The sequence below is a fragment of the Morchella sextelata genome, assembly GCF_020137385.1.
Source record: "Morchella sextelata strain SCLS chromosome Unknown scls_4, whole genome shotgun sequence".
Lineage (NCBI taxonomy): Eukaryota > Fungi > Ascomycota > Pezizomycetes > Pezizales > Morchellaceae > Morchella > Morchella sextelata.
Genome location: NW_025408619.1, coordinates 2,119,339 through 2,137,746, shown reverse-complemented (window position 1 = coordinate 2,137,746; position 18,408 = coordinate 2,119,339). Strand labels below are relative to the sequence as shown.

The 18,408-nt window shown below is 50.9% G+C and overlaps 5 protein-coding genes across 5 annotated transcripts; 3 read left to right on the top strand and 2 right to left on the bottom strand.

The window, feature by feature from the left end:
• Positions 1–2,271: 2,271 nt before the first annotated feature.
• Positions 2,272–3,495, top strand: H6S33_010461 (uncharacterized protein; the record flags this gene model as incomplete). Its single annotated transcript, XM_044841849.1, has 1 exon — positions 2,272–3,495. One exon carries the CDS (start codon positions 2,272–2,274, stop codon positions 3,493–3,495), a length of 1,224 nt encoding a protein of 407 aa, XP_044697604.1.
• Positions 3,496–5,655: 2,160 nt separating this feature from the next.
• Positions 5,656–7,050, top strand: H6S33_010460 (uncharacterized protein; the record flags this gene model as incomplete). Its single annotated transcript, XM_044841848.1, has 2 exons — positions 5,656–6,060; positions 6,142–7,050. The coding sequence occupies 2 exons, from the start codon at positions 5,656–5,658 to the stop codon at positions 7,048–7,050; spliced, it is 1,314 nt and encodes a 437-aa protein (XP_044697603.1).
• A 2,538-nt stretch (positions 7,051–9,588) lies between these two features.
• Positions 9,589–10,978, top strand: H6S33_010459 (uncharacterized protein; the record flags this gene model as incomplete). The annotated part of the gene is made up of 2 exons (XM_044841847.1): positions 9,589–9,709; positions 9,768–10,978. The coding sequence occupies 2 exons, from the start codon at positions 9,589–9,591 to the stop codon at positions 10,976–10,978; spliced, it is 1,332 nt and encodes a 443-aa protein (XP_044697602.1).
• A 1,266-nt stretch (positions 10,979–12,244) lies between these two features.
• Positions 12,245–13,288, bottom strand: H6S33_010458 (uncharacterized protein; the record flags this gene model as incomplete). The annotated part of the gene is made up of 1 exon (XM_044841845.1): positions 12,245–13,288. One exon carries the CDS (start codon positions 13,286–13,288, stop codon positions 12,245–12,247), a length of 1,044 nt encoding a protein of 347 aa, XP_044697601.1.
• A 592-nt stretch (positions 13,289–13,880) lies between these two features.
• H6S33_010457 (uncharacterized protein) lies at positions 13,881–18,115 on the bottom strand (the record flags this gene model as incomplete). The annotated part of the gene is made up of 9 exons (XM_044841844.1): positions 13,881–14,669; positions 14,865–15,786; positions 15,853–16,191; positions 16,259–16,693; positions 16,763–17,083; positions 17,144–17,398; positions 17,460–17,615; positions 17,692–17,880; positions 17,976–18,115. The coding sequence occupies 9 exons, from the start codon at positions 18,113–18,115 to the stop codon at positions 13,881–13,883; spliced, it is 3,546 nt and encodes a 1,181-aa protein (XP_044697600.1).
• Between the last annotated feature and the right edge of the window lie 293 nt (positions 18,116–18,408).

Genomic DNA, 18,408 nt, shown 5'->3' with positions numbered 1-18,408 from the left:
ACGGTGTTACAATACAAAACAAATTCTCCCGGGCTAAACTAATGTTTATCATATCCTCTCCATGGTGTTCCTTACTACCAGACTTTACATCGCTACAGATCCTTCTAGTCGATGTTCACTAACTAAGTAGTAGTCGGGATCAAAGGAGTCGTCGACATCAAGAGCGGCAACTAAATCCAAATGATAGCCAAGATTTCCATGTCTCAACCGGTTTCCCCTATTTAGGCGATCAAACTCTTTATGTTCCATTTCGACGTTGACAGGTTTCTATTGGCTAACAGCAACTAGAATCAGTCACCAATCTAGTCAGTGGTAGCCGGTGTCTGTACGCTTTCGTCCGACGGTTTATTCCGCGCTGCGTGCCTGCATGCATGGGGAGGACAAGACGTCTCACCTAGCCCGTAGATGACAACTGACAACTCAAGCCCCAACACGCGCGTTACCCTGGGAACGCTCAATGATAATGGAGTAATTAGCCATTGATAGGCCCGGGTGGGCTAGCCGCAAGGCACCAAAGCTTCTTTTGACGTCGCTTGTTGGTGGGTTGTTGGTATAATAGTGTGGAGTTATGCATATCTGGGGGGGTAGGGGTTCGTTGAGATCTCAGGGAGGACAACACCGGATCTGGTATGTATTTTTTTTTCTTTCTTGATTGCTTGGTTTGCCCCTGAGTGATGGTCATGAAATTCAATGAGAAAAAAGAAAAAGAAGATGAAGGGGAGAGAGTGACGGACTGGAATTGGTAACGTTGGAGCGTAGACGTCATAAGGAAGTGTTCATTGCTGTTATGCGTTCAGTTCTGTCTCAATGGTACTCAATGGAACGGTCTGTGAAATTTCGATGTGCGCTCATGAAGATTGAGTGATATCATGATATCAAGCCTACTAAGGTTCTAGAGAGTACGTACCTAGAGTATGGTGTTGCAATGAGGTACAGACGGAGGTTGCGTTACCAGTTGGGCATGGCGGGTTAGGTGTACTGTGTGTGACAGACAGCTACTCTGCTGTAGTTTGGTAGTTTGTTGCCTAATTTGGCGGGAGGACGGGTCGGGGGAGACGATCTTATAGCTGCTTTCGTACAGAGACCAGTACTCTACTAGGCTTGCTTTTGAAAACAACGTCAATTGCATCCAGAGTCTCTGTGTAGCTATCTAGAATTATTCACTCCCCATCTACTCCACGATATAGAAACATTGCCCTAGGAACGGACAACGCCCAAGAGCCTGGGCCAGGGCTCAGGTTTCGTCAATATCAAACAAACTAAACAATTCACCGAGAGATGAGACGGACGCCTCCTCTTGTTTGCCCCGTCACCACCCCCCCCGCATTTGTTCGGGGTGGGATGTCTTGGTGGCTCGGACGGCGGTCGGAAGATCTTCAGGAGGCCCGTATTCTTCTCTGGGCAATTGGTGTGAATTGTGAGGATAGATGTTGGGGGATTGGGGAGGTGAGTATTCTTTGCTAGGTGAATTGAATTGAGAATTAGAGCTTTACGTGGGCTGGTGGTAACCGCAAAGTAGGAATTATCTTAGGAGTGGAGTTCTGTACGTATTCTTCTGCCCGTATGTCTCTACCGGAACATAGAGTACCTACTCTAGGCACATGCGTACTCTGAGATTTCCTACATATTCTGAGATGTTCTACATCTTCGTTGGTCTTGCGCTACTTCCTGCTTTGCTTGGCCCCCGGCCACCCGGGCAGTGAATCATCAGAAGCACCACGACGACCACCGCCAATCGCCGTCTGCAGCGCACAGAAGAATTTCATTGCGATGTGCAATACCCACAAGTACAGTCGCACCTCGTTATGTCGTTAGCGTATTCTGGGAGCCAAACCCCTACGAGATAGAAAGTATACGAGACAGCAAATAGTTTTTGGTGGAGAAGGGCAGTACCTGTCCCGCAAATCCGTACGAGACAGCAAGAGATCCGAGATATCGAATTACGAGATAGCGAGGTGCGGCTGTACCTACAACTTTATTTTCTTCTTCCACCTCCTCCACCTCCTCCATCTCTCGGGGCCAACAGCTCAGTTCGGAAAAGTAGAGCTGCACCCCACGCACCAGGCTAGAAGCGGGCCCAATTGCAAGTGCTGGCAAGAGACCTCAATAGGTGTATAAAGCAGCCCCCCAATCCCACCTCCTCAGCAGTATCATCAGCATCATCATCACACAGTCTTTCGACATTACCTCTTACTCTACACAAAATATTTACTTGTTTACGGGTTAATACTTTTTTTATTTGCGAACACCTTACTTAATACCTAATCCACAATGCACACCTCAGGCATGAAGCTCACCACCCTCTTCCTCTCCCTTATGCTCGCCAGCAGCGCCGTCGGTGCCCCCGTGCCCCCCCCAAAGGGTGTTCCTGCCGTCAACATGCCTACAGTCGGTAGTGGTGTTATCGAGGACAACACGCCAGCTGGTACTATGGACAAGGTCAATGATGGCCTGAAGGGGAATGTAAAACCGCCACAGACAAAGGCCGACCCCGTTGCCGACGCAACTGACGCCGCGGCGGAGGGCAATGCTGAACCTGCGAAGGGACTTCATTCCCGCCAAGAACCTGATGTCGCCGCCCTTCTCGACGCCCTCCTCGGCGGCTCCGACCCCACCAGCGGCCTCACTGGCGGTGCTGGCAGTTCCAACCCCACCAGCGGCCTCACTGGCGGTGCCGGCAGTTCCAACCCCACCAGCGGCCTCACTGGCGGTGCCGGCAATTCCAACCTCACCAGCGGCCTCACCGGCAAGCGCTCCGCTGGTCCTCCATCGATTGATCACACAGGCATAAGTCACGAGATTAACCAGGCCACTTCTCGCGCCAGCGGCAATTCCAAGCGCTCACCTGATGGTCTTATCCCTGGTGTTAATACTCTGGATAACTCTCGGGTCGGTGGTGACAAGGTGAAAGACGTTGTTGATGGGAAGACAGCACCGCTGTCCGGCACGACTGGCACTCTCGGGACACGCGGGGAGAAGAAGAAGTGTGTGAATGGCCTTGACTTGACGCACGATGCCATCCCGTGTATGTCAGACAATGTTGCTGGAGGGGTCGATCCCAACAGTGTCAACGATCTTAACGGTGCCACGAAGGGTGCCACAGCTGGGAAGACGGGGGCGCCCAAGACGGAGGCACCCAAGGCTGGCACTGAAACGGTCACTGGCTCTGATTTGGGCTCTGAGTTTGTGCCTTCTGCGGATAGTGTGACTGCTTCTCCTACAGACACGAAGACTCCCACGACAGGCGATGTTAAGGCTCCCACGACGGGCGATGTTAAGGCTCCCACGACGGGCGATGTTAAGGCTCCCACGACGGGCGATATTACCGGCGCGGATGCTGTTTCTGGCTTGACATCGGGTTTTGTCCCCCGTGGTGTTGATGAGACAGTTAAGAAGGTTAATGGAGCTGCCGCCGATCTCAAGAAGACCACTGGTACTGGTGCTGATGTAGCCTCGGTTGATACCCCTCTCGGTGCCAAGACGGTTCCCGTCTAGAGCTGCGGTTGTAGGATGAATTGTTTATGATGGATGTATGATCATGTAATATTTGGACTCTTGTGAACTGGGCAATAACGGGGCAATAACAGGAAGTGGGAAAGCGTCCGGGGAGGGGGGGGGGGATACTTGTAGTATGGAGTGGAAAAATTGTAATAGTAATAATACATGTTGTTGTTTTTCGCTGTAAAGAATTGGTCCGTTTTTTCGTGAGGCGATGATATTGCTGTGAGCTTTCTCTCTGTGCCGATGAGTGATAAACTGTGATTAACTCAAATTCCTAGGGATTTTCGAGCTCTCTTTGATTGGCGAACGTACTACAGTAAGGGTCACGCTCCATAGGTCAAGCGATCGCTGCCCAAGAAGTGCTCTCACATCTCAATGCTTCCCGCCGCAGTTCTAGTCGCATTTGTCGCATTTGTCGCAACTGTCGCAACTGTCGTAGTTTTCGCAGATATGTCGTCGTAGTAGGGCAGGGTTCATGCCTAGTAGCGTTCCACAACCCTAGCCTGATGCGTCATAACTAAAATATTCACTGGCTAAGTATTAGAATAACAACGGGATATCATGTGGCCCGGTTGGTCTAGTGGTATGATTGTCGCTTCGGGTTTCTCCCCGGGAATTCCATTTCTCAATTGTGACAGGTCTCCGGTTCGATCCCGGAATCGGGCCCACTTCTTTTTTATTTTTTGATGACTTCTTTGCGAGTTGGGATTGAGCGTGAGAGATGCGCGCCGTGGATCAGGTGGGAGGGAGACGGTGGAAGGGGTTTTTGAGACTCTGAGGGGGTGGAAGGCGTTTTGGAGACTCTGAGGGGTGGGAGCGGGAGTGGGCATGGCGAGCGTTTTGGTGAAAAGGGAGGTGGGAGGAGGTGGAGGTGGGAGGTGGGAGGTGGGCTTACTAAGTAGCTTGCTTGTTTGGATGAGTTTGGCCTCACGACTGCAAGAGGGCTTACACAGACGACTCTTGACCACGTATATGAAAATGACACTTCCCCTTGTCGGGTGGGGGATCGTAAAGTTTAAAAACGCCTTCGTCACCAGCGATCTGATAAGATAACGGAACCCCGAATGGTCTATGGCGCCATAGACCATTCGGGCGCCGTATTGAGCGATACTTTATTCTAACCCTAACCACGATCTGATAAGATAGCGGAACACCGAATGGTCTCTGGTGCAATTTACGTTGAAATTAAGCTTCCCCTATCTGAAACTCCCCCACCACCCACCACCCATATTACTCCTCCACCACTACTTCATAGTAGCTAGGAGATTACAAACGGAGATAAGTAGCACGTCAGCAACGGTCGTCCCCCTCCCTCCCTCCCTCCCTCCCTCAATCTTAATCTCCATGCCCTTATTTCCCTCCACTGCCAAGCCGGATACGGCAAGCATCGATCAGATAAGACACGCCTGGGGTCTGTATTCGTTCGCTCGGTATTCGGCCGATACTTGCCTTGCGTGTGCGTGTAGGCAGACGTATGTATGTTGTAGGCTGAAATCAAGAATGGAGGGAGGTAGAGGGGTGTAGGTATTAGAAGGGGATTGTGAATGCTACATGCTCACATAAGTAATACTGTGTGTAGCTGGGTGAGGGAGCTGAGCAAGTCAGTCATAATCCTCTAGCCGCGTAAGCATCACTAATTGCGTTCTGGGAGCTGCCAAGGCGCTCAGGGGGGTGGGGGGGAAAGCTGCAAGCCAGAGAGAGACTCGGAGGGAAAGGGAAAGGGAAAGGAGGGAGGGAAAGGGGACTGGCCAGAGTGTACTTCTACTGATGTATCTGCATTTCCAACTGATTGATAAACGGCGGATAGCACAGCACACTCACCCGGGCACTTGTCAGTCAGTCAGTCAGTCAGTCAGTCAGTCAGTCAGTCAGTCAGTCAGTCGGTCGGTCAGTCAGTCAGTCAGTCATTCGGTCAGGCACCCAAGCACCCAGGCACCCAGGCAAATAGAAAAATAGCACCCACAACCGGGTAACGATCCCCCAGCGAAAAAGAAACATAGAAAAAGCTTGTTACTTTTCTCCCCTCGTCACCTTTTCTTCAATCAGATAAAGCGATCCCTCCCCTTTCCAACGATCAGATAACGAAACAACCCACCCACCCACCCAACCCAAACCCAACCCAAACCCAAGCCCAAGCCCATCCCGACAACCAAGATGCCATTCGCCGGCCTGCTTCGACGGGGAACATCCTTCTTCAGCGCCGCCGCCACAAAGGTCGACACCAGCGACGATGCTGGCAAGGTGACCAAGGACACGCTGTTCCCGCTCGTCACCTGCGAGCACGACAAGACGGACGCCGCCGCCGAGGAGTGCGACCACGACTGCGCGGCGTGTCCGCAGGTGGCGCCCGACGGCACGAGCGGGTATGGGAAGGCGTTCGACAAGATCGGCGTCGACCATGACGAGGAGCTGTGGGGCGGCGTCAAGAAGTACTCGAGGCATGTCATTGTCGCGACGGGCGAGACGGACTGGATCAGGGATGTGGACGAGATTCCGGGGAGCGTGATGCGGGCGCTGAAGGAGAGGGTGAGGAAGGGGGCGGTTGAGGACAAGGACGGGGTAATTATCTCTATTGGCTTCTTCGTGAAATAGTTTAACAGATGGATCAGTAATGCTAATCAATCAATCAATCGTGAGCAGAAACTCATGGTCTCCGCATCCAACATGCCGCCCCCCGACCACCACCACCACCACCACCACCACCACCACCACGCAGACACCACCAAGCCCCAACCCACATCCGTCATCCTCCTCCCCTCCTGGACCCTCATCGAGAACGTCACCCCCGCCACCACCCCCGAGCTCGTCTCCCGCTTCATCAACCCCTCCCCCACCAACCTGGACCCCCTGGTCCCCATCCCGTCCTCCCCCGCTCCCCCCTCCCCCGCCCTCTCCACCCTCTCCCCGCCCCTCGACGAACCCACCCGCCCCCGCTCCCCCCTCACCCTCCAGATCCCCACCTCCACCAACCCCACCTTCTCCGCCGGCTCCCCCACCCGCGCCCCCGGAAGCCCGCTCATGTCCCCCTCAACCCCCATCGACACGTCCACCCTCCAGAACCTCTCCCTCTCCGACGTCCCCTACTCGTGCGACAGCACCGTCACGGCCTCCCACTACCCGCACGACACGCTCATCCTCCTGTGCTCGCACAAGCGCCGCGACGCCCGCTGCGGCATCAGCGCGCCCATCCTGCGCAAGGAGTTTGAGCGGCACCTGCGGCCGCTGGGGCTGTGGCGCGATATGGCCGACATGCGGCCCGGCGGCGTCAAGGTGCTGTTTATTAACCATGTGGGCGGGCACAAGTTTTCGGCGAATGTGATTGTGTATCGCAAGGGCGGGGTGGAGATGGAGGGGGGAGTGGGGGAGAAGGGCGTGGACGGGGAGGCGGGGAAGGGGAAGGGGGAGGTTGTGCAGGGGGTGTGGCTGGCGAAGGTGACGCCCAGGCATGTTGAGGGGATTGTGAGGTATACGGTGATGGAGGGGAAGGTGTGTGATAGTGGGCTGATTAGGGCGGGGTTTGATAGGAGGACGGGGCTGAGTAGTTGGTAGTTAGTGGTGGTGGGTTTTTTTTCTTTTCTTGCTGCTTTTTTTTATTAACTGCGTTTTTTTTTTTTTTTTGTTGTTGTTCGTGCTTGTCGCGTAGATCTAGAGTTAGGTAGATATGGCTAGACGATGTGAGCTGTGGCAATATACCGAGCTAAATAAATACCAAGTAGATTCGAGGTGTTTGTAAATGGCTGTGAGTTGGAAGTAGTTGTGGCTTTGTAAAAATTGGCTGTGAGGATATTATGGCTATGGCAATTTGATGTTTGTAGATTCTTTTAGAACATTAGCAGAGCATTCTCTTTCCAGCAGCGTACTAGGAATAGTTCATTAGAGGAGAGAAGTCTATCTTTCTGCCTTAGTTTTCGGCCTATTGCGCCGAAACGTTTTTCCAGCACTCGCTCTCGTTCGTTTGATGCGTAGCGCCGCCCGAAACCGAGTGACGAAAACCGAGTGACACCCCATGTGGATGACTCAACCTCAACGCCACCACCGGGTTGTGTGCTTCAAGTAAGACAAAAACGCACGCATAACAATCCGTTGTGGTGTAATGGTTAGCATCAGTCGCTCTCACCGACTAGATCGGGGTTCAATTCCCCGCAACGGAAACAAGTTGTTTCTTTTTTCATTCCTAGGCATTTGGGCTTTGGCGCCTTGGGTTTTAGGTGACCGTGGTAGTAAAGGTTCATAGGGAAATGGGTTTTCTTGCTGTTTCTCATAAAAACAGCTCTGCTGCATCCCCCCCCCCCACCGCGCACACCCCACCCTCCGTTCACTACATGTAATCACAAACCTCAAATTTTATAAACTGAATTCCCTGCGCATAATCCGTTGTGGTGTAATGGTTAGCATCAGTCGCTCTCATCAAGAACCGACTAGATCGGGGTTCAATTCCCCGCAACGGAAGACTTCATTTTTTCTTGCTGGCACCATAACGGCCATCTTGCCTTGGCGACAGAAGTAGGACCCGGGCCTGGCGCCATAACCAACTCGGCCATCTTGCCTTGGCGTCTGCGGCTCCAAAGGGCACTTGGCGGTGTTTGATAATGTGGGTTAGGGTTTGTTGGAGGTTAGTATTGGTTTTATGGGTTAGGGTTTGGTTAACACTGTGGTTAATGAGAGGAGATAAGGCGGCTTGCTGTAGAAAGCAGTTACGAGTACGTGTCGCTTTAGGTTGTTCGTCTGTTTGACTTGGGTGGTGCTGATGTGTGGAAAGAGCCTGTTGCCCCTGACTCCCCCCTGAGCTCTAGATGTCTTTATTTTCGAGAAGAACTCTAATGAAATTAGATGAACTTTCTGGATATAAATCAAATACGTTGTCCACCTGCCGCCTAGATACTTGTACTAACACAGTTTTCTACATGTACTGGTAATGAAGGTAAGCGGAATCAATGGAGGAAACGTAGCTAAAGGCGGGCAGGATTACGTGTCCGGAAGAGACAACTTATAGCTTGGATTCTCGCTTCATCTTGTAATCTCTCCATCAAAAGAACTACTTTATTGGTCCAACGTTCCGGTTATTCATGTTCGTATAAGTTTGTCGAGAAGGATCGTTTCCAACAACGTACCACAATACCCGTAAGTATGTACAAAACCCACCAAAATTTGGTCCACATGACTTTCACAACTGCAATCTCAGGGACTGACTGACTGATCGATTGATTAATTGATTGTACTCACAAGGACCGTAAATATGCCACCCAAGTAAGTAGCCTCGGCACACGTGAGTGGGCAAGCGCTAATCTGCTGCAAAGACCCCGTCATGAGCGCTCACTCGACGCACGTGAAATATTCATTGGACAATATTACCACCGGTCTTATTAATCTATTAGTAGTCTTACGTATGTACTAACTTGGCCTCTGCTATTGCTACTACTCAATTGTTTAATATATATATAGTATATAGTTCGATCCGGATCTGCACAGTTAATATATATCAACTGCATGGATTAGGATGTCTCGGCCTTGCAAACACCAACCGTTGGGGTCCGTGATACCTAGCGAGCTACACTCTTTCCATGAATCCAGCGGCTCCAGTAGAAACCAACTAATAGGCCGGGCCCGACTATGAACGTGTTTTCCCTGGGTTAATATAAAATTTCAAAACCAGGACGTTAGTAGTTACCTTCCTAAGGAGATAGACAATTCACCTCGGAAGATATTAGAGCGACTCGATAGTCTACGACCGACTATGTACGTAGGCATCTTCATCACTCTCTCGCACATGTAGACGCACCACCGGAAAGGTACCGAATTAAGCATATCACCGTTGGTTTTGACCCTGGCCACCTTCTGTTTCCGGGTCTCTTGCCAGGGGTGGGGTAATATAAAATGCTGATATAGTAATATTCTAGCCTTATATCAACACTTTACCCCCAATGCCCAATGATTGTATGCCTGTGCCATACATGCCTTTAGTTTTCGGAATTCGGAGTGGTGCCCGAGGAGGAGGAGAAGGTGCATCTGAGATCTTCAGGAACTGATATAAACCGCATGAGAAGTCCACAGGTACAGCTCGTCCCAACTAACTGCAAGCCAAGCAAGATGTTCCAGTCTCGATACCAATTCCTAGGCTCCAGCCTACTGCTGCTGAACTCGATTCTCGGTGCCAGTGCTACCACTGGTTCATTGAAGGTTCTGACCTACAATGTCGCCGGCCTACCCTGTAAGTCTCCACCGCGCCCTTATCCGTGAAAACCAGACGATACTGATCATTACCCCAGCCGCTCTGTCATCTTCCGACCCCGTGGAAAACACGCCATACATCTCCGCCCGCCTCTCCCCATACGCCATAATCAATGTGCAGGAAGACTTCAACTCCCATGCCGCGCTCTATGCTTCCGACAGCCACGCTTACCGCACCCCCACCTCCGGCGGCGTTCCCTTCGGCGACGGCCTCAACACCCTCTCCGACTTCCCTTACATTGACTTCACCCGCACGGCCTGGGACGACTGCAACCTCAACTCCGGCGACTGCCTCACCCCCAAAGGTTTCAGCGCCATGCGTGTCGAGATCGCTGCAGGCATCTGGATAGACGTCTACAACCTCCACACCGACGCCGGCGGCGAAAGCGGTGACCTCTCAGCGCGCGCCGGGAACGTTGCCCAGATTGTTGACTACATCAACTCCTTCTCTGCAGGCATGCCAGTGGTGCTCATGGGCGACACCAACATGCGCTACACCACGACAGGCGACAACATCCGCGCTCTCGTTTCCGGCGGCGGCTTCACCGACGCATGGGTCTCTGGCACGCGGGGCGGTACCCCACCGGCACTGGGTACTGATGCACTGACGTGCGCTTTCCCGTTCGCGGACACGGTCACGGATCAAGCTACGATGCTGAGTTGCGAGGTCGTTGATAAGATCCTGTTCCGCAGCTCGCCGGTGCTGACGCTGTCGTTGGGGAGTATCACGAATGAGCACCGGAGCTTCCTGCACCCCACGGATGGCGGCCCACTGAGTGATCATTACCCGCTCTCTGCGACATTCACATATTCGACCACTGGCCTGCGGTTGTCGGAGGTTGTGGGAGGCCCGCATGGGGACTACTTTAACGACGCTACGGGGCTCACTAGTACGCCTACTATTACGACCCTGAAGCTTGCCGGCGGCGAGAGGGTCGATAGTGTTAGCTCTACCTGGTCCACGGGAACAGTACTGGCTCACGGGGGCAGCGGCGGGACAGCGAGTAGTATTACGTTGGCTAGCGGGGAGACGCTGGTGGAGGTGGAGGCGTGCCAGGGCGAGAAGGACGGGAATACGAGGGTGTTTTACCTCCGTGTCAAGACGAGCGCTGGAAGGGAACTGGCGGTGGGCAAGACGACGAGTACGTGTACGGTTATGAGCCCGCCCGAGACGGGGATGAGGGTTGTGGGCTTCTGGGGGAGGGATGGTGACGAGATTGATAGGCTGGGTGTGGTGTGGGGGAAGTAGAGTAGGTGGCGGGTGTAAATACTTTGGCCTGAGATGTAGTTATCGTATTTTTTATAGCTGTTTTCTGTTTTCTGTTTTTGACACATGGAGTGGTTGTATGTATGTTGATGGTTGAGAAATTGCTAAGCTTATTTGTGTCGAGTGAGCTCTCATGACTGAGAACACAAATAACCGGTCGAGTTATCTCTCATGATGGAAAAGAATAATTAAAATTCATCCTATTTGGAAACAAGGTTCCTCGAATACCACCAGCCAGAGCTTCACATAACACCTGGACTCAAGTGAATAATGGATGATAATAGCTGATTATGATAATCATTCAAGACAAGCCCCACTCTACGCCCGCGCAGTCCGTCACAGGCACACCCCCCGCTTCAATATCACCACCACACCATAAATATCCCAAAAAAACCTACTACATCATTCGCCAACCCCATAGGCAAGCCCGGTAGCGAAGGTGATATAAACACACTCAAGCCGAGAAACCCAATCTCGCCCCGTTTACCACCTATTACCACTCCACGACCATTGACGAAAGAACACATCCTCTTATCTCTTTTCCAGACTATTCTCCCACAGATACTAGGCGCAGGTGGTGTAGTTAGTAGCGACAGCAAAAGCCCTTCGTCATAATCTTGTTTTTTAGTGCTCCGGGAGTGATGTGCGTACAGGGTTAGGGTTTCGCGTGTTGGTTGTGAATAAAAATTATATTATGCCAACTATCTGGGCGTTATATAGAACATCTAGTAGCGTGGTTTTATGTTTTTGGGAGTCTTGTAAGACTATATTCCTGGTGTCAGTGCTGGTGATTGGTATGGCCTTGCGGGTCAGCTGCTCCGATCAATTGATCGTCCACCTTCACGGGTAAGGTATTGGGCTTGAGATGTAAAAAGAGCGATTGGTATGTGTTACCCAGACAGATAGATGTATCTAGTACTCTTCGAGTGTAAGTAAGGTAGTCATGGAAGCCGGTGCGGCTAGTTCGTTCTAGTGGTTCTTCATGGAGGTTTTATAAAGGCGAGAGAGAGGCAGAGTCATTACTTCCTAGATCAATTACTACAGAATCATTCTCTGATCCATTCTCAAGTGTAATATATGTTAGCAAGCAGCCTCTTAATAATACCCGTGTGTTTTCAATTGATAATCCGGGCGGGAATCAGGTCAAGAAATCACGATCATTGGCACCAATGATATCTATCTACGGAACCTACAGCCCTATACACCCACCCCCACCCCCACCCCCACACACCCTTCTCCGAAGCACAGCTACTTCATCCCCTCCTTCGCCCACCGCTCACAGATCCTCCTCGCCCGTCCCTCCACCCACCTACTATTCCCCCAGCACCCCCACCCGGCCATAAACCTCATCCAATCCACCAACGCGCACTCCCACTGCCCCACCAGATCCTCCCACATATACCCCTCCACCCCATTTCCCGACCTCCCCAACGCCGCCACCAACTCGTCATAATAAACCCTCAACAGCGCCTCCTCCCCGCCCCCCTCCAAGTCCCGCGCATTCACCGACGTCCCCAGGAAATACGCGAGATCCTGCACCCCGAGCCCTACACCCACGTACTGGAAATCATACAGCGCGCACGCCACCTCGCCCCCCACCCCAGGCGGCGCAAACACAATGTTAGCGGCCTTACAGTCCCCGTGAATCAACGTCGACCCAAGATCACCAGGGCGGACACGCAGTCGCTCCGCGACTATCTGGACATGCGGCAGCAGGAACGCATAGTCGCCGGGGTCGTCGGTGAAGCTCTCCATCTCCTCCACGCGGGTGTCCAGATACCAGTATCCGCCTCGCTGCCACACGCCCTGCGCCGTGTCGGGCGCGGCGGCCTGCAGGGGCGGGGGGATGAGGGGCACCGGCTCGTGGTTCCAGTATGTAGCGTGGAAGTTTGCTAGCCAGCGTAGGACGGCGGCGGTGTGGGCGGGCGAGTAGCGGTGCGAGTAGGAGAGCGAGTAGGCGGGGGTGAGGTCGTCGAGGAGGAGGGTGGTGTCTGCGTAGGCGGGGGAGACGGGGTGCGGGGTTGCGATGGGCGAGTGCGGGGTGAGGTGGTGGGAGAGGTGTGTGTAGAAGTAGCGCTCGGCGCGGTAGGAGAGGAGCTTGCGGATGTGGGATTCGGAGGCGGTGCGGGGGGTTGGTGGTGGTGGCTGGATCAGCTTGAGGATTAGAGGGGGGTGCGAGGGGAAGGTGAGGCGGTAGATGTGGCCGTAGTTGGACCAGAGAGAGGTGATGTGGGTGTGCGAGGAGGGCTTGAGAGAGGGCGGGAGGATTTCAGTGAATCTGGGGGCGGGCATGGTGGCTGTGGCTGTGGATGTGGTTGTGGTTGTGGTGGAGAGATATAGTATGTGGTTGCGGGGAAGGTGTGGATGTGGAACCTGCAGCTGGGCGTCCCTGCATCTCGCGTGATGTGCAGATCAAGGAGTAGCTAAACCTCCCAAGTAAATTGTAAATGGCATAAACCTTCAGCTTAATAACAACTGGTAAGAGGTAAATCATTGCAAAGGACGGAGACTCCTTAGCTATTTAACTGATCCACAACAAAGACAGGTATATATCGTCTTAGATATTGTCTCACTACGACGGACCACTGCCGTTGCTGTCCTTTATCGCCTTTATCGACACAGTTCACTTCAGAAATGCACGCTTGCACGCTAATTGGTTTCGACCCAAATTTGCATTCTCTACTAGAATGTAATGTAGCTACTTAGTACAACCAATGAGTTATCAACCAAATCAATCATATGTAGCTACTTAGTACACTTAACTATCTGACGAGTGATGGACCGTGACCCCAACCCGCTGGCTAAAACAGCACACCTTTTTTTCTTGATCCTCCCCCCCCCCTTTTTTCTTTTCCAGAACTTAGACACAGCTGGTTACTCGGCCCTAAAGCCTTTTCCAGCCGATGTTCTTGCCCTTCTTTCCCTTCTTGCCCTTGTTCTTGCCCTTATTCGCGTTCGCTCCCTGCTTTGGCGCCTCCTGCTTAGGAGGGTTTTGAACCTGTTCCTGTTCCTGAACCGCAGTGGCCGCAGTGGCCGCAGTTGTCGCCTTTTTCTTCCCCGCTCCGACACCCTGCTTCTTACCCATTTCCTCCCCAAACTCAGAATCAGATTCGGTCTGTTCGTCGTCCGCCTGCTCGGGTTTCTCCATGATAAACTCCACTCCGTCCTCGACCACGGTGAATCTCCTCGCCCTTGAACCCATATCCATGCGAGTATCTCTAGCCAGTCCAGGCCTTGTATCGGCCTGAGGCACGGCGAGATAGTTTGACTTAGGTATGGCGAGCTGATAGTTTGGCTTAGGTACGGCGAGCTGATTGTTTGACTTAGGTACAGCGAGCTGATTGTTTGCTTCAGGTACAGCAAGATTGTTTGCCTTAGGCACGGAAAGATCGTTTGCTTTAGGAACGGCGAGATTGTTTGCCTTAGGTACGGCGAGCTGATTGTTTACCTTAGGAACAGCGGGATTATTTACCTTAGGTACGGCGAGCTGATTGTTCGCCTTAGGAACGGCGATATTGCCCGCCTCGGTATTCTTCTTGATGATGCCCGCCATTTTGCCCAGCGCGGCCTCGCACCCATGACTGATGCATTTTGCGGCGGCGATGTTTTTTTTGATCTTCCTGGTGCTCGCTGCGGATAGTTTGTATGGCTTCTGCATCTTCTCGAGTAGCTCCTACGTCAGGTTAGCGATATGGAAAGTCTAATTTGCGTATAGAGAGGCTATGAACTGATTCGGAGTGTTTCTGCTCCTGGAGAGTAGAAACTCGTCTTCATGTCATAACGGCCCATTCCAATCCAAACCAACCAAGCCACGGTACGTGGTGCACGCGTAAAAACACATTAGTTGAGGGGTAATGATTTTTCTTACCTCTACTACACTGTCTTCACTAGACGGGGATGGGCCCACGTCCTCACGCTTCCCAATATACTTAGACTTAGGCAAACGTGCCCTTTCGGCGCCTGTAAAAGTCTTCTCGAGACCAACGCCTATTATCGAGTCCTCACGGTCCCTTCTAGCCTTGACAAACTTTGCCCATTCATCTTTATCGCCCGATTTACACTCCTTCTTGGGGAGAAGAGCAGCCGCTCGCATAGCGTAAAGCTCTTGCTCGGCCAGTGAGTTTTCACAAAACAACTCGACCAGGATATCATCTGGCGGAGCTCCCTGGTAGAAACTCATTCTCCGAAGCTTTGAAGTGACTTTTTCCAAGATTGTTTCGCACTCGGGATTTAAGCAAGCATAAAACAGCCCGCATGATGTCATGATCAGTGATCGGGAGCCTAGCAATGTCGTCCATACCATCGAGTCGTGCAGTGGTCCACGTTCCTGCAGTTTGTATTCGGCGATTCTGAAAGCCTGCTTGTTCTTGAACCCAAGATCTCCAACCATCCATACGTCAACATACGATACTCTGCCAATGCAGCTGACAGACAGAACAATTCGCAATGATTCCTTCTCCCAGTAATTGAAGACTGTAAAACTATTACCCACGGGGAGAAGTCTGTTTATATTAACAATATTACTGAGTGATGGCTGGTGGCTGAACCAAATCAGAATTCTTTTCATGAGATCATGGGCTTTGAGTTCAAACAGCTCGAAAGATGCCCGATGAGAATATAGCTCAGCGATGATGGAAACAAAGCTTTGGTATCGTTCAGAACTGACAGAGGATTTGATATTCTCCATGAATAGAGTGCATCCTTTCTTGTCAGACATGTTCGTCGGCCTGTTGATCTTCGGTTCTGTCGATACATTGTTGGGCTTATTTTGGATATTAACGGGTTTCTCACTAGTGATGTTAGGTACCGTTAGTAAAGTTATTAGACTAAGGTTGGAATTCGGTAGATAAACCTACCTAGTTATGGATTCTCCTTTGTGCTCCCCGCCTTTTCCAAAGCAAGCATTTTCTTTTTCGTTGGTACGCTGAATTCCCTCGCGAAGAGGCTGAGATCCTTTATTAGAAGGTTGGAATTCTTTATTAGAAGACTGAATTCGACCGGTAGAGAGCTGGAATTTTGCACCAGTTGAAAATTGGTTTTTCTCAACAGAGGACGGAATTACTTCAGCTGGTAACTGAGGCTTTTTCTCAAAAGGCGTGAAGTTCCCAGCAGCAAAACGGGCTACATTTTCCGGAGAAAAAGATGGGGGCGGATTTGCTTGATCATATATAGCCCTAGTTTTAGCTTTAGGGATACTAGAAAGAAATATCAGCAGACTGCATGCGAGGACTAAAAATAACACCATATTTCTTGAGTTCTCACCTTGTTACTTTCTGAGCCATGGCAGGGATAGGTTCTTTAGAAGAGGCCGCCTGACTAGAAATATTTTGACGCGGTTTCAAGTCTACAGGCCCTATCTTAGAGCGTAATTCTGACCTAAATTGAGTGTTTTGTTTAATAGACGCCAAGTGTGCTGGAGAAAATAGCGGAGCCACGACGGGTGGATTGAAGATAGGAGCAGTAGGCGTTACATCTGCACGGGATGGAGTAGGAGAATGAGGAGGAGGAGAGGGGTGAATGCCAATGCGATGGGGGCTGTGAACACGCTGGGATGAACTAAATGAAAATGGCGAGCTGAAGTTAAACGCCGGTACCGCTGTTGATTGTATTGGTGATGATGTAGGAGGCCGTTGAAAGTCTTCGGCCAAGGGGTCTTGACATGAGCCATCTGTAATACTAGAGCTCGGTGACCGTGCGCTATAGTCAACTTGTGTTAGTACTCGATTGAGGGGGGTAGAGTTCTCGATAAATTTAGGGTCGTCTTACGGAAAAGCCCCTGGCATTTTTGGAGTTGTAGAAAGATCTGGAGCAGAATACTTGATCTCTCGCTCTTTCATAATACCTTGATTTCTGGATTCAAGTAACGGAGAGCCCTGGCCTGAGAGAATACTGCCAGTCGTAACAGGAAACAAAGGGAATTGATTTTTTGTAGTACTGGTACGTTGGGCGGAGAAATGGAAAGTGTTCTTCGTAGGACTACCAAGACCCGACCCCGAACTGTTATCATACGAGATAGGAATTTTGGATGGAGTAAGGTTAGGAAATGCCTTTGGAAGATTAGACTCGGTAGTTTGGCGATTACTGGTGCTAATATAAACGTTAGCATTAATCAATACAAAACGTCCAATGAATTAGAGTTTCGAATACTTTGGAATTTCGGGACGCAAAGAGAATTTCTTGACTGATTTTGCGTCACCCCGACCTTTGTTTTCTACCGGGACACAACTTTCATCTTGAGCAGATATAAGAGGTGAAATGGTAGGATTGAAGAATGACTTGGATGGCGTTGGGGTCGGATTATTTTGAGCTTGTTGATTGTCTATCGGACCATGGCTGCCAGGTTGAATAGATGCTGAAGGCGAAGTGGAAGTATTATACAAACCGTCGTCTCGGTGATTGATACTAGCATGAGATCAGAATTTATTCTTGGAGGAAGATGCAAATGAATGAAGGTTTTTCTCACTTGGACGGTGGAGAAAACCATTTGACGGGAGCTAGATTTTTTTGAGTAATATTTTCTGTCGGGCTCTTCTGAGTTCTATTCTCCGCCGCCGGCCCATAATTTCCAAGTTGAGCAAATACAGGGGATGACTTAGCATGATCCGGTACGTCGGCTCCACTGTGGTATTTACGAACAGAGGTCAGTACATCCACGGATACCAATCAATGTGTTAGTGTCTTGGAGCTTTAGTTACGTTGAAATTTCCGGGAACCAGTTGTGAGAAGGGTAGGCTGGATTTAAGTCCCTTTCAGCCTTTATTTGCTCTGATGATTCAGCGTCACTTGTAAACCGATTATCAACCCTTTTCACGACTCTAAGAGAAGTAGAAATGCTTTGGGAACTATTGGTTGGCGTTGCCGAAGAATTACGATTCCCCATCAAACTTTATTTGTTCAACATTGATCACCATCAGTAAAGGAGTATCATTAAATAGCTCTGGATTTTGAAGGATAAATATGATGCGAAAACATTACGTACACGGATGTTGAATGTGAAGGGTCCTTTGAAGACGACTGATCGGCGAGGAGAGGAGGGGGAGTCCCTGGATCTTTCTTCTCCTCATCGCTCCGCTTGCCCTTTTTTTTTGAATAGTACGCTGATTTAAGTGCTGAGAACATGATGGGTTAGAAAACCTCTATATCCAGCTATTGAAGACGGATTTGGGATATCTGTGAGGGGGTGAGGTTGCTTTTCATGCATGCGCAGTAGTTGTTGTGATGGTTGTAGTTGGGGTTGCAGTTGCGGTACGTACATGTAGTGATGGATAGTGATGGCGGCGGTGGTGCGTAGGTACCGAGCGGAGGCGGGTCCTAACAGTAACCCGGCGAACAATATGAGAGCTAGTTTCGTAGGTACCCAATATCCCCTACGAGTAACATGCTAAAAGTGGGATCTGGGCCTTAAGTACATG